Source organism: Natrix helvetica (genome assembly GCF_964273705.1).
Source record: "Natrix helvetica genome assembly, chromosome: 1".
Classification (NCBI taxonomy): Eukaryota; Metazoa; Chordata; class Lepidosauria; order Squamata; family Natricidae; genus Natrix; species Natrix helvetica.
Window position 1 is genome coordinate 210,674,347 of NC_138548.1, and position 15,168 is coordinate 210,689,514.

At 43.6% G+C, this 15,168-nt stretch overlaps 1 protein-coding gene across 1 annotated transcript in view; it reads right to left on the reverse strand.

The window, feature by feature from the left end:
- Positions 1-15,168, reverse strand: part of DCTN2 (dynactin subunit 2) — a 68,295-nt gene that overhangs the window by 10,705 nt on the left and 42,422 nt on the right. Inside the window, exons 3-10 of the mRNA XM_081955353.1 lie at positions 14,146-14,242; positions 13,055-13,116; positions 12,524-12,622; positions 12,142-12,302; positions 10,646-10,799; positions 6,153-6,218; positions 4,948-4,986; positions 3,365-3,442 (exon numbers count right to left, since the gene is read on the reverse strand). Coding sequence (XP_081811479.1) covers positions 3,365-3,442; positions 4,948-4,986; positions 6,153-6,218; positions 10,646-10,799; positions 12,142-12,302; positions 12,524-12,622; positions 13,055-13,116; positions 14,146-14,242 — 756 coding nt within the window. The remainder of the gene's footprint in view (positions 1-3,364; positions 3,443-4,947; positions 4,987-6,152; positions 6,219-10,645; positions 10,800-12,141; positions 12,303-12,523; positions 12,623-13,054; positions 13,117-14,145; positions 14,243-15,168) is intronic.

A 15,168-nucleotide genomic window follows, 5' to 3' on the forward strand; every position in this document is an offset into this window, starting at 1 on the left:
TTTTCTGGGGATTTTTGGGGATTGGGCAACGGATGAACTTCCGTTGTGGAAATGATAGGAACTCTAGAACTAGGCCCTTCCTGATTGTATTCAGGACTCAGGAGTCTGATGTGATCTCCTCCCACCTGTCGGCGTACATCTGGAGCCGACCCCCTATGGGAGGTGTCCCTTGGTGGTCATTTCCCTCTACGAAACTGGCGGGAGTTGGAGCCGCCACGAAATGGCTTCCGAAAGGACTGCGACTGGTGTTGCCTGCCCCTGGTGCTGTAGGAGTTCCTATCCTGACCCCTATCCCCCGTCTGAGAGAAGTTTCTCTGGTAGGTGCCTGAAGTGGAAGGTTGGTTATTCTCCTGAGATCTAAAGGTCTGTTTCCTGAAGGAACCAGGTCCCTTGCGGTCATGTTTCTTAAGGGTGGCTGGTAGTATTTTCCGTTTGTCTTTGGTCTCAATGGTAAACTTATCCAGAGCCTCCCCAAAGAGTTGTCCCCCTTTGAAGGGGGCGGAAGCGAGCTTCCACTTCGCCTTCATGTCCGCCTGCCAGTGGCAAAGCCACAGGAGGCGCCTGGAGGTAACATTGGACGCCAAGGCCCTGGACGCAAATTTTGCTGCGTTCAAGGAGGCATCCGCAGAATACTCTACTGCCGTGATGATTTTATTGATGTCGTGTTTCCAGCGAGATCCCCCAGAAGGGGGTCTGGATCTCAGCTGGCGGAGCCAGAGAAGAGAGGATCTGATAAAAAAGGAAGCAGAGGTGGATGCTCTGATGGCCCAGGCAGCCGCCTGGTGAGTCTTATGACATGCCTTTTCAGAGCGCTTGTCTTCTGCTTTGAGGCCCTCTAGCAAGTCAGCTGGAAGATTTTGGGATGAGGTCAGGGATATGACCGGGGCATCTACTTCAGGTAACTTTAAGACCTCTTCCATCTTAGACTCTACAGCGTAAAGTGATTTGTCACCTCCGCTGGGATTAGTGAGGGTGCCTGGTTGAATCCACTGCCTCTGAACCACGTCTAGAAATAGATCTGGCACAGGGATTTCATCTACAGTGGGAGCTGGCTCGTTAAATAGTCCCTCTTTATGGTCCTTAGAGGACGAAGAGGAAGTGGTGGTACCCTTTGGAGCAGTCCCCAATTCAGTTGCAGCCTTTGCTTTATGCAGGATGGATTTGAACAAGGAGGGTTTGAACAACCCTGTGAAAGCTGGCTTATCAGGGGGAAGATCCTCATCTGCGGATAATTCAAAATCATCGATTTCACCTTCTTCCCATCCTGGCTCCTCAGTAGCCACTGAGGTGCCAGGAGACGGGGGGTTATCCTCCCTATTTTGACTTGCTGGGGTTTTTGGTTTGGCTCCACTAGAAGTGGGAGCTTCCCTCTGCTGTAGGCCCTCAGCAATGCCTTGGGAGATGGCCTGAGAGATTATTTCTCTCATTTCAGCAGACAGATGGGACCCTTTGTCCTCCCTGGGACGGACTGGTGTAGGAGCGGGACGCTTCCTGCCCCTTCTGGTATTGTGAAAATCCCCTTCAGTGTGGAAGGCCTGACTTGGCCCCAATTCCTCTCTGATGGAGGAGCTGGGAGAGTCGGGATACCCCCAGGAAGCATCTGGAGAGGAGTCCCTAGATATTTCCCCTGAGGAGGGGGGTGACCTGACCCCTGGGGGGGAAGCAGGTCTTTCCTCCCTAATTTGTCTTGGGGATCGGTCTGGTGAAGGCTCCATTCGGATTGGAGACCTATTAGGCCTAGGAGGTTGAGGGGCCTTATTCTTACGACTGCTTTCTTTGCCCTTGTCCCCACAGCCCTGGGGATCTGGAGATGCCCTTCTGGTACAGTTCCTGCCCCCTTTGCCCCCACTAGGAGCTAGATCTAATTTGCTCCTCTTTGAGGAAGGCCCAGCCTGCATTTCCCCTGACCCTTTGTCTACCATGGTAGGAGGCGGCAAGGCAGGGTGAGATGGCTGGGATGGAGGTGGAGAAGGGCTCAAGGCGTGGCCAGCTGGCCTGAGAACGCCTATTGATTTACAGAAAGTTAGGAGGGAAGCCCGAGGGACAATACCCTCTAACCTGTCGGTGCCGCCTGTAGATTAGGCGGGAACCTGTAGCCAGATGAGGTAGCTGTTGGAATCCGTCACTGAGGTGAAAACACGTCTTGTCGTTGCGTCCGTTCTCCTCGGAGTGCCGTTTCACTAAGAAAATGGCCGCCGCTGCGCACGCAGCATTCGGCCCTGAAATTGCCTGGTTTGCGGCCAAAAGCGCGCGAAACCTTGCAAATGCAAGCTTGAATCAGGCAAGCGGCAAGAAAGCGCGCGAAAGCCTTAAAATGGCCGGTGCTAATTCGGGGAGGCGGCGAAAAGCGCGCGAACCCCTTAAGGTAACCGCCGCAGCCACTTGTCAAGGAAATTCCTTCGCTACACTGGAGAGCCTCAGCGCTCCACCCAGGTAGCCCAGAAACGTGAAAAGGGGCAAGCTGATTGATGGGGAAGTTTCCCGCCCCCAGCTCGAGCGCCGGCAGCCGCCGGGCAGCTCACAGAGCCCCGCGCTCCTTACTAATGTTTCCTGACGGTCACTCCGGCTGTTGGATTTCTTTTTTAATTCTCCTGGCGTGTCAACCTTAAAGGAATTTATTCTATTATTTGATTTCTCGTTAATTAATTTTGGGGAGTACAGTATAACTGTCATAAGACTGAGGAACTCCCCTGCAACAGTCCAAACGGGCGGACTGAGTTTTTAAAACTGAATTGCAGAGGCAAAGGGAGGCGTGGTCAACAATAAAAATCTCACTCAGTCCTAGGGCAGTTAGACTGTGTTAACCCATGCTTGGACTGTCCAAGCAGCGCACAGGAGAACTTCATTTTTGTATATGATAAGTGCAGCAAGATTATTGTAGACACAAAGATGGAAACACCCGGCAATGCCTACAATGGAGGAATGGTCGGGGAAGATGATGGAATTTGCTGAGATGGCCAAATTCATTTCTTTGATTAAAAAAAAAAGACAATGTTTACAAGTATTTCTGATTGGAAACTTCTCGTAAATCTTTTTCAGAAAACAGGAAAAAAATCCGAAGTTACGATTTAGGGTTTGAAGATTAGATAGGACAGATAATAGAAAGAAGAGAGACATATTGTAACTTTAGAGAAAGAGGTAAATTTATAATTATAAGAAGTGCCGTAAAGCAGACTGGAAACCATTTCTTTATATCTGTTTTCTTTCATTTACTCTTTTTTTCACGTTTAGCTTTCTCTTTGACTTCCTTCTTTTCCTTTTTTCTTTCTTACTTTAAACGACTTTGTATAAGCTTCTAATCTTCCTTTTTAGTTTTTTAAAATAAAATTATATTTAAAAAAAGAAACCCTAGAATAAATCCCACCTGTAGCCTTGCCTCCACTTGGTCCAGAGTTGCCACATCTAAGGAGTTGACTTTGGCCTGCAAGAGCTCCACGGTTTCCTAAGGGTGGATGGGATCGAAGAGTGTCAATCACTCAGTTGACAATACAGAGAATGAAAATCTAAAAGTCCTTGAGCTGCTTACAACATTCTGATTAATCAAATGTACCTGCAGTCTCTAAGCCTCACATAACATTTATCTCAGTTTTCCCTTTCCTTTTTGTTTCTAAATATAAGGCCCTCTCTCCTGTCACTAGCTCACAACGCCCAGAAGTGTCTATTTTTTTGAGTTATTTTTAGAAAACAAAACCGATTGGTGATGGTGGTGAAATAATATACATGGAGCTTTTTAGTATATTTTTTGTCCATAGCCAGCTATGTATCATTGAGTAATTACGGCTGATAATATTGTCTGAGGTTAATGTGTGTATACAAACTTAATGGTGAGGAGGCCTACATATCCAGATACAGATACAGAGCTTAGTCATTCAAAGTATGAAGTTATACCAAATCTTTCGATCCCTATATAGCATTTAGGAAAGTTGAGGTCCTTTTAAACTATTAAATAACACTGAGTGTCCACAGGATATGGATAAAAAAAATACATACATACAAGAAGACAGTACCCTTGAAAGTGCATTCAAAGCTTTGCCTGTCACATATAAAAACCAGGCAGTGCTTGGATCACACTACTGTGGTCATCATTTTTACTATTTGACTATTTTCTGCAGACACTCCTGAAACAATAACATTTATTACATTTTAATCTCGTACTAACTTTTGCATGAGATTGGGGAAAAGTGTACTTTGCCAGACCAAAATGTTCTTGGCAATTTCTCTGTCCCTTTGATTTTTGGCTTCTAAGACACATAGCCAAATCTGGACTACCTGATCTAGAGCATCTTGCAAAGGCTAAATATGTGCCTTACTCGTGCCTTACGGAAATCTATTCCGCCTCCCCCAAATTTCTTCCTTTCTCCAACCCACCCAATTCCAGGATTTTATACACATCCAAGGGCTTTGTACAGCAACTCTCAATCACAATATGGTTTTGCAACCATCCACAGGATAAACCAGGGATGGGCTTCAAAAGTTTTAGCAAAGGGTTCTCTGCCTGGTTGCTGGATGGGCGTGGCCATGGTGGCTGGGGTCACATTGGCCTCCTGCACCACAGCGGAGGGGCGTTTTTGCCCTCCCCGGACTCCAGAGACTTTCTTTGACCCTCCGGAGACCCTCTGGAGTCTGGAAACAGGCCCATTTCTGGCCTTCCCAAGGTTCCAGTAGGCCCATTTTTCACCCTCCCAAAGCCTCCGCACATGCCCTGCACTTACCTACATCCAAAACGGGCCGCGTGGGGACTCCTGGGAGGGGCAGGGTAGGCGGGGCCAGCAAGGAGTGGGATTTGGGGGTTTCTGAACTGCACAGAATCTTAGCTGGAGGTTCTCCCAAATCCCTGCTACCAATCTACAAGATTCCTTCATACTTACTCCTGAAAAGCAGCCATCCCATTTAATTCCTTCCTAGTCCCAACAGGCCCAAAATAAGAAGACCGAATCAATGCCTTACCATTAGACTAGCACCCTGCAGTCCAACAGACAGAGGATTCTAGATAGAGGGAAGGAAAAAGGGTGATTTAATACAATGCCATTCAGTTTCTAATTCCGTCCGTCTGTCTCTCTCAACCTTGGCAACTGGCAACTTTAACATATAGACATATATAGACCATGCTAGATGGGGAAATTCTGGAATATTAATCCAGAAGACAGTGTCAGTGTGGGGACAATTTGATCTATAAAACAAACTGTCAAAAGGCCCTCCAAGCCATGGCTGCCATCTGCTGCTCAAACTGAAGGGGACCCTTAGAAGGGCACTTGGCCTATCCAGAGTAGTGCAGCCCCATCCAGAGACAAAGGTGGAAATTCCCTGAGTTTAGGAAGGCCCCAAATCCTCAGCCACTCAGTCTGACTTGAGTCTGTTTTCCCCTATCTAGGCCCCTACAACCTCCTTACAATGTGAGGTCCTCCTCCCCACCCCTCCGAATTAACATTGAGCTCTAACAAGTTTTTGCTTTGCTTATAACCTAATTAGATCTCAGAATTCACCTAGCAAGGCAAGCGAATAGCCCTAGAAAGACCCCAAAGAAAGCTCTTCTTCATGGAATGCATCCACTGCTGAATTTCAGCTGTTGACATACAGTACATATATTTTTCCCTACTTTCTCCATAAGAAAAAAGAAGAAGAAACCTAACCTCAGGCCTGAATGATGAAGGCTATGGCAGTGCTGGTGAACCTTTTCGTCACTGAGTGCCGAAATGGGGGTACACATGTGCGTTCGTGCCAGAAAGCAGAGAGCAGCCGCCCGGTGCGCACGGGCGCCCTGGGAAGATGGTCTTCTGTTTCCGGCAAGTGCATGCACACTGGCCACCTGGTCTTCGTGCACGCATGCATCCCAGAAACTAGAAAACCAAATGGCCGGTGCGTATGCACGCACCGGAAACCAGAAGATCATCTTCCCGGCGCGTGCATGCACAGCGGGCGGCTGCTCTTCCGATTTCTGGTGCTCCTGCGCACATGAACACCAGCTGGCTAGCATGCTGGAACCCGGAAGAACAACGAGCAATGGCTTGCGTGTCCAAAGAGATGACTCTGTGTGCCACTTCCGGCACGCGTGCCATAGGTTCGCCATCACGGAGCTTTGGGATCATTACAGCCGACAGAAATCCCCATCTTTGTCAGGCAACCTGCCAGTCTACTCCCCCTGGGTCTCTCACCTGCACATCCTGTTCACAACGAACTGATGCCTCCAACTCAGCCAGACGCTTCTCCAATTCTGCTATCTGACAGGACACAAAAAAAATCTATTGAAATATTTTTTTCTCCCCTCCTTCTGATTTACAATACAATAATACAATACAATACAATAGTAGAGTTGGAAGGGACCTTGGAGGTCTTCTAGTCCAACCCCCTGCCTAGGCAGGAAACCCTATACCGTTTCAGACAAATAGCTATCCAACATCTTCTTAAAGACTTCCAGTGTTGGGGCATTCACAACTTCTGGAGGCAAGTTGTTCCACTGATTAATTGTTCTCACTGTCAGGAAATTTCTCCTCAGTTCTAAGTTGCTTCTCTCCTTGATTAGTTTCCACCCATTGCTTCTTGTTCTACCCTCAGGTGCTTTGGAGAATAGTTTGACTCCCTCTTCTTTGTGGCAACCTCTGAGATATTGGAATAATGCTATCATGTCTCCCCTAGTCCTTCTTTCTCTTAAGCTAAACATACCCAGTTCCTGCAACCGTTCTTCATATGTTTTAGTCTCCAGTCCCCTAATCATCTTTGTTGCTCTTCTCTGCACTCTTTCTAGAGTCTCCACATCTTTTTTACATCGTGGCGACCAGAACTGAATGCAGTATTCCAAGTGTGGCCTTACCAAGGCATTATAAAGTGGTATTAACACTTCACGTGATCTTGATTCTATCCCTCTGTTGATGCAGCCTAGAACTGTGTTGGCTTTTTTGGCAGCTGCTGCACACTGCTGGCTCATATTTAAATGGTTGTCCACTAGGACTCCAAGATCCCTTTCACAGTTACTACTACTGAGTAAGGTATCACCTATACTGTACCTGTGCATTCCGTTTTTGTTGCCTAAGTGTAGAACCTTACTCTTTTCACCATTGAATTTTATTTTATTAGACAGTGCCCAATGTTCAAGTTTGTCAAGATCCTTCTGTATCTTAAGCCTATCTTCTGGAGTGTTGGCTATTCCTGCCAGCTTGGTATCATCTGCAAATTTGATGAGTTCCCCATTTATTCCCTCATCCAAATCATTGATGAAGATGTTGAAGAGTACTGGGCCTAAAACAGAGCCTTGGGGTACTCCACTGCATACTTCCCTCCATGTAGATGCAGTTCCATTGAGAACTACACGTTGAGTGCGGTTGGTCAGCCAGTTACCAATCCATCTGGTGGTGATGCTGTCTAACCTACATTCTTCTACTTTATCTAGTAGTAGGTTATGGTCTACCTTATCAAAAGCCTTACTGAAGTCCAAGTAAACTATATCAACGGCATTCCTCTGGTCCACTAATTTTGTCACATTATCAAAGAATGCAATAAGATTAGTCTGGCATGATCTGTTTTTGACAAATCCATGTTGGCTTTTGGCTATTACTTTGTTTGCTTCTAGGTGTTCGCAAATTCGTTGCTTGATTATTTTTTCCAGAATCTTTCCTGGTATTGAGGTTAGGCTGATAGGTCTGTAGTTTCCTGGATCTAATTTTTTCCCTTTTTTGAAGATGGGAACCACATCAGCTCTTTTCCAGTCCTCTGGTAGTTCCCCGGTGTTCCAGGATCTCTGAAAGATATAATTCAGTGGTTCTGAGATCTCGTCTGCTAGTTCCTTCAGAACTCTGGGGTGTAATCCATCCGGTCCTGGTGATTTGAACTCATCTAGGGTAGACAGGTGCTCACTTACCATTTTCTTCCCTATTTCAATTTCAATTTGTGTTCCTAATTTTGTGGTGCTGCTTTTGATAGGTTGGAGTGTTTTATCCCTTTGTGTAAAGACAGATGCAAAACATGAGTTAAATAGTTCTGCTTTCTCCCTGTTGCTTGTCACCTTCTTGCCACTTTCTCCTAGCAATGGACCAATTGTTTCCTTAACTTTTTTCTTGTTTTTAACATGTTGGAAGAAGCTTTTTTTGTTAATTTTTACTTTTGTGGCAAGCCTTTCTTCATTGTGAGCCTTAGCTTTCCTCACTTCATCTTTACAGGCTCGGGCTATTTGCTGATATTCTGCCTTAGTTATGTCCCCCTCCTTCCACTTTTTATACTTACTTTTTTTGTCTTTCAGTTTGTCAGATAGTTGTTTATGCAGCCATGCTGGTTTCTTTTGGGAGCTGTTGTTTTTCTTCTTCATTGGTATTGTGTTAGACTGGGCTTTTCTAATCTCATTTTTCAAAATTTCCCAAGCTTCTTGAGTTGTTTTCCCCTCGAGGATTCTCATCCATGGAATTTTTCCCAAGCTCTCTCTAAGTTTATTGAAATTAGCTTTCTTAAAGTCCAAGACTCTAGTTTGACTTTGTTCTACTACTTGTGTTTGGATAATGTTGAATTCCAATATTGCATGGTCACTTGCCCCCAGGGTTCCTATGGCTTCAACACCTTCTATCATTTCCTCTCTGTTAGTGAGAATTAAGTCCAGTATGGCTGATCCCCTTGTTTCCTTCTCTACTTTTTGGAAAACAAAGTTGTCTGCTAGGTTTGTTAGGAACCTGTTGGATCTTCCACTTGGTGCAGAGTTTGTTTCCCAGTTGATGTCAGGGTAGTTAAAATCTCCCATTACTATTGTGGTGTGCTTCCTACATACCTTAGTTAGCTGACTAGCAAAAAGTTCATCTTCTTCCTCTGCTTGGTTGGGTGGCCTGTAGTATAGACCTATGGCAATGTCATTTCCCCCACAACCTTTAATATTGACCCAAATGCATTCAAGATAGTTCTCATTATTGTTGTGCTCTATTTCTGTAGAGACATAGTTATTTCTTATATATAGTGCAACTCCACCTCCTCTTTTATTTGGTCTATTTCTTTTAAATAATTTAAATCCTTCTAGCTGTATGTTCCATTTGTCAGTTTCATCCCACCAAGTTTCTGTAATGGCAATAATATCATATCTGCCCTCTTTTACTTGAATTTCTAATTCTCCCTGTTTATTCCTCATACTCTGTGCATTGGTATATAGACATTTGAGTCCATTTTGATTGACCTTGTGTTTACTGTCTACATAACCTGTATTATGCCTGACTGCCCCTATTTTCTTGCCACTTGTGTGATTCATGCACATGGTATGACAATCACTATTACATGCTTGGTTTTGCTTGACAGCAGGAGTGATAATCTTACCCACACACACATCTATGTTACATGCATTTATAACCCTATGAATTTTAGTTTGCTGGGGACAGAAATGTTCTGTATCTATTAATTCTCTGTCCCCCTCTTCAGTTTAAATGTTTATCAAGAAAATCTGTGAATTTAATGCCAAGTAACTCAGTTCCTTTCTTGGATGGTCCACAAACCTCTGCTAGCTTGGACTCAAGCAGACAAACGGCTTCTAAAATTTTGTTTTGAATTGAGATGAGTCTTCTGAGAAGCAGGCACTTCAAAGAACAGAACTGTCGTTTGTTTCGTGCCACTAAAAAGAAGTTAAGGAGCCAGGCACTTGTGGGAACTTGTGGCACAGAAATATCACTCCCATCATCCTTTCCCAAAGGCCATGCTGGCTCCTGCTACTGGAAGTTGTCCTCCAGCAATTTCTGGAGGAATATCCTGGATTTCTAACAGATGAACAAATCCTTCAGTGTTGAATACACTTTATGGAGCTGACTAGAAATGGGATCAGCCAAGGTCCTGTTTTAAGATGTACACAGTGCCAGCAATAAGGAAATAGCTCCAGAAATCTGGAGAGTCTAGAATCCCAGTTTCTCAATGTTCCTTTTTCTCTCTAAAGTCACCTTAATTTTTCAGCAGCAAGCAGAGCATCAGTGGACGTGATATCAGCTTGACAACTCTGGCCTTAAGAGTTTCCATGCAGAAGAAAGAGTAATTCTTGTTCAGAGATAAATTTTTGTCAATCTTTAGATTCAGTTACTTCCACTATCTGCCATATTTTGTTTTTAACATTGCACACATATACAAACATACAGAGAAAGATGTGTGTGTGTGTGTGTCTGTGTGTGTGTGTGTGTGCGTGTGTACGTTGTTTGGGGCTGTTTTAGATTGGCTGTTGGGGCATCCCAAGGGGATAATTGAAGCAGTGGGTTTTGGTTGTGCTTCATGGTTTTTATAGCTCAGGATTTTATTGATGTGAACCACATTTGAAGTTGCATTTGAGTTGCATTTGAAGAGGGGCAAGCCTTACAAATCTTTTAAATCTGAAAACAAAATAAATAAATATTCCTCTTTTTAATTTACAACAAAAATATTTTTTTATAAAACGACGCAGATATTTTAAAACAGCGTTTATAGATGTCCAACCATTTTGCAGAGCGAGTTGTTTGTGAAATCATGAACATTAGCCCACCAATGCAGCTTTTGTTCTTTTAAACAGTTCATAAACTTGCAGAATCCTTCCACCTTGGTTACCCACGAAAGTCCTGGAGAAAGATAACTCACCTCTGTTCTACCTACTTCATAGCCCACTATTCTAATGCATTTCCCCACCGTCTCAAGGGTGGACCCAGGGAACAAGCCGATTTCCCATTCTTACTTTTGCAGCTTGAGAGAACTTGTCTTGCTCAGGCCGGGAATGCAGTTCATACGTCACGGTGTTTTCTGGGCCGGCTGTGACTTTGGCACCACCTTTCCCACCAGCAGAAACACTTTTAGCTGTTTTTGTCACTTCCAGTTGAAGAAGCAAACGCCTTCAAAGGCAGAAGAACCCATTAAGTCGTAAAGAACACATGGGAAAGATGCACTCTCACTGATTGCATGAGCTACAATAACTACCTTAATTCAGGTCACAGACGGTGGGCATAGTTATACATCCTAACACAGGGGTCTCCAAAGTTGGCAACTGGGGAATTCTGGGAGTTGAAATCCACAAGTCAAGTTGTCAAGTTTGGAGACTTTGTCATCTTTTGGTGACAAAGTGTTACCAAAAGATTTGCACTTCAAATCTAATCAATAGTGGAGTTGGTTGTTTGCATTTGAACACATTATTTCACTTCTCTGACACGTGCGGCATGCAACTTTTTGTTTTTATACAATGCATATTAACCACAACCAAATGGAAACAATATTAGTTAAACCTAACACTCAAGTTACAATGAATGTTTCTAGTTCTCCGGGTGTGTTGAAATGCCAGCACGTTTCAGTGCCTTCCCCTCCCCCAGCTTAAAATAGAAAAACACGAGTATGCATTGTTGTCATGTCTACAAATATTTACAGGAATTGCAATTAAAAATTTCCCAAGTCAATGTTTTTAATTGACTTGGCTTGTCCGAAGGTCACCAAAGGAGATCACATGATCCCGGGCACTGCAACCATCATAAATATGAGTCAATTGCCAAGTGTCTGAATTTTGATCACATGACCAAGGGGGTGCCTCAACGGTTGTAAGTGTATAAAATAATCATAAATCACTTATTTCAGGGCTGTTGTAACTTTGAACTGTCACTTAATGAACTGTTGTAAGCTGAGGACTACCTGTATTACCCCTCAAAGAGTCTGAGAGAAAGAAAAGATACCGTATTTTTCAGAGTATAAGACGCACCTTTTTCCCTCAAAAAAGAGGCTGAAAATCAGGGTGCGTCTTATACACTGAATAAAGCATTTTTTGGCCTCCCGAAACCCCACCCCCTTTGCAAAAATGGCCTTGCATAGCCTTTAGGAGGCTTCCAGAGTGCTCCTGGGGGCTGAGGAGGGCAAAAATGAGTGAAAAATGGGCCGTTTATTGCTCATTTTTGCTCCCCCCCCCCCCGGTCCCCAGGAGCACTCTTCAAGCCTCCTAAAGGCTATGGCATGCCCTTTTTTTGCTAAAAAACGGGCCCATTTTCATGAAAAAACAGGCCGTTTTTGGGAGGTCGGCAGAGTGCAAAAACTTTTTTAAAAAATTTGCCTCTTTAAAATCTTGGTGAGTCTTGTACTCCGAAAAATATATTTGACCTTGAGCTTGCCTGGAAAGTTGGCACTCACGATCTCCTCAGAAAAAGCTGGTGATAAAGACTATTCCCTGAAGGAAGTCCTCGCCTTAGCACAACCTACTTGGCCAGAGCACCATCCGGGTCCGTCAAGTTGATGGCGGCCTCGGGTCCCAACAGTTTCTCCAGATGGGTGGAGACCAGTTGCTGTTTCAGGCCAGCCACTTGTTTTGCAAGAGTGATTGGTGTCAGTTTCTCCTCCGCTGAGGACTCCTTTACGCTGTTCTGAGGAAGCAGGAATACAAGTGTTAATAAGTCTAATGATCCGCAGTTGCCTCCCCTCCAACTTTAATGTAAGAATATGATCTGGGTAAACACTTAATTTTACACACACAGAAACTAAATAATAGACTGAGACCTGGCTCAGTTTAACCTGACGGTAGGTCCAAATCAAGAAGACTCCCTCAGGAAATTCCAGAACTCCTTTGTCTATCTTCGATTTTTACCTTGATCTTCTCCACTTCAGTAGTCAACTCCTGAACTTCATGCAGTAGTCGCTGATATTTCTGCTGAGGGGTCTCTTTCACATGAAGTCCTTCTCCTAACTTAATGAAAAAGACAGAAAAGCAAGGTTAGCATTTCAGGATAGCAGTTAGCATAATATATATAAATAGCTGTGTGTGTGTATGTTCCAGCATAACTCTGGAACACCTCGAGCAATTTCAACCAAACTTGCTATACAGATGACTTACTCTCTGGAAAAAAATACTGTGGGGGTAAGACACCCCTAAAACCCCTTGCGATATGTGTTAAGATACAGCCTGTTGTGCCTTAAATGGCTTCTACTGCCTATTGTAAAAAGAGTTAAAGTTTGCTTTATAGAAATGTTTCAAAAGAAGTGCCTGGATTTTTCTCCTTGCAGTGTCACCTAAGTGTGTGTGTGTGTGTGTGTGTGTGTGTGTGTGTGTGTCTGAGCCAGAACTGGCCTGGAAGACTCCCTTTTCAGTCAAATTTGTCCAAATAGGTCAACAACTTACAATTTCATAATCCCCAGACTCATAGCCAGTTCTTTTGGATTTGCCAATACGATCAGAGAAATCTATTGAACAGAGAAAAGGGACACAGTTTAATTTTAGACCACATGAGTTGTAGGTTTGTATATTTCCATAAATTTAAGTTAAAGCAGATGAGTGTTAACTCCCCTTCCTTTGAACTTTGTAGTTTTTGTAGTTTTCTATCATTTCCTCTTGTCACAATGTGTCTGGAAGCCTTGACCGCAGTGTTGACACTGGCATAAACTCTGATATTGGTACTCATCATTTGCAAGTCATCATATCACCAACAAAATCACCCAAATACAGGTAAGCCTCGATTCACAACAGTGACTATTTAGTGACTATTTGGAGATACAATGGCATTGAAAAAAGGGACATGACCATTTTTCATACTTATGACCATTGCGGCATTCTAATGGCCACGGGATCAAAATTCAGACACTTGACAACTGTTTCATATTTATGATGGTTGCAATGTCCTGGGGTCATGTGATCACCTTTGGCAACCTTCTGATAAGCAAAGTCAATGGGGAAGCCAGATTCACTTAACAATCAGGTTAATAACTTATCAACTGCAGTGATTCTTAACAAATGTGTCAAGAAAGATCGTAAAATGGGGCAGAATTCACTTAACAAATATCTCACTTTGCAACAGAAATGTTGGGTTCAATTGTGGGGTAAGTCGAGGACTACCTGTAGATGTATTTCACATAGTTAATGCAACACTACTGCCATTATCATGGCGGTATTGTCCTTTTTTTAAAATACTTGTAGGCAATAATATGATTTACAAATTTAAAAGAACAACCTAATGGAAACAAAACATACTTAGCAATTCAGAGCCACATAAATATAATAGCACCGAACAATAAATAATCCAGATTATAATTTTAATGGACAGAGATGTATTTGAATGTTTTCAATCATGACCTTTAGATCCTCTCTGTGGATTATGATAAGAGTATAACTACCATCATCACCTTTTCATGGTACATTTTCTAGTTCAGGGGAGAATCTGAAACTATTGATCTTCCCTGGATGTGTTGTAAATTTGCATGGCGACAGGTACTTACCTAGCCCTTTGGTACCCACTCTCTTGTCCTTAAATTTGTCATAGGCTGCATTGGGGTTGACTATGAGGTGTTCCACACTGGTGCTAGTTAGCTCCTCCTATGCAAAGAGAGGAGACATGTATTAGACAGTGAAGTCTTCGGTTATCCTCCTCCTCTCCAATCCACACCCTCCTAACTGCACTCTGCACTCATCACTTTCCAACAACTTGTCTTAAAGGTCTTCAGAACAGAGGAGGAGAAGCTCCAACAGCAACTACCCTGTCCAGTTGCAGTAACAATGTTGTTTTTGACGACAACAACAAAAAATCAGCACAAATAGCACTTTACTAGATATACATACCGTATTTTTCGGAGTATAAGATGCACCTTTTTCCCTAAAAAAAGAGTGAAAATCCGGGTGCGTCTTTTACACTGAATACAGCATTTTTGGCCTCCCGAAACCCTGCCCCCTTTGCAAAAATGGCCGTGCATAACCTTTAGGAGGCTTCCAGAGTGCTCCTGGGGGCTGGGGAGGGCAAAAATGAATGAAAAATGAGCTGCTTTCTGCTCATTTTTGTCCCCCCAACCCCAGTAGCACTCTGGAAGCTTCTTAAAGGCTATGCATGCCCCTTTTTTGACAAAAATATGCCAATTTTTGTAAAAAACGGTCCGTTTTGCAGACTGCAAAAACTGGTTTTTTTAAAATTTGCCTCTTCAAAATCTTGGTGCGTCTTATACTCTGGTGCGTCTTATACGCCCGAAAAATACGGTAGTTTGAAATGCTATTGCTAGAGTCAAAAGGGAATCTCTAGGTTGACATCAGCTCTGCATTGGTCAGCTGCAGGATGGAATGGGTTTCTCCATTAGCGCAGCTTGGTTTACTAGAGTTTGCTAAAAGAAACTACTTGGTGGTTGTTTTGGATCATTTTGGTCTCCTCTACACCACAGATTTTTTCTCTTTAGCCAAACAAATCTATGCAGGCTTAAGTGCCATTACAATCTGATTTTTACATGACTGGGAAAGGACTGGGCAGTTCTTGGTTT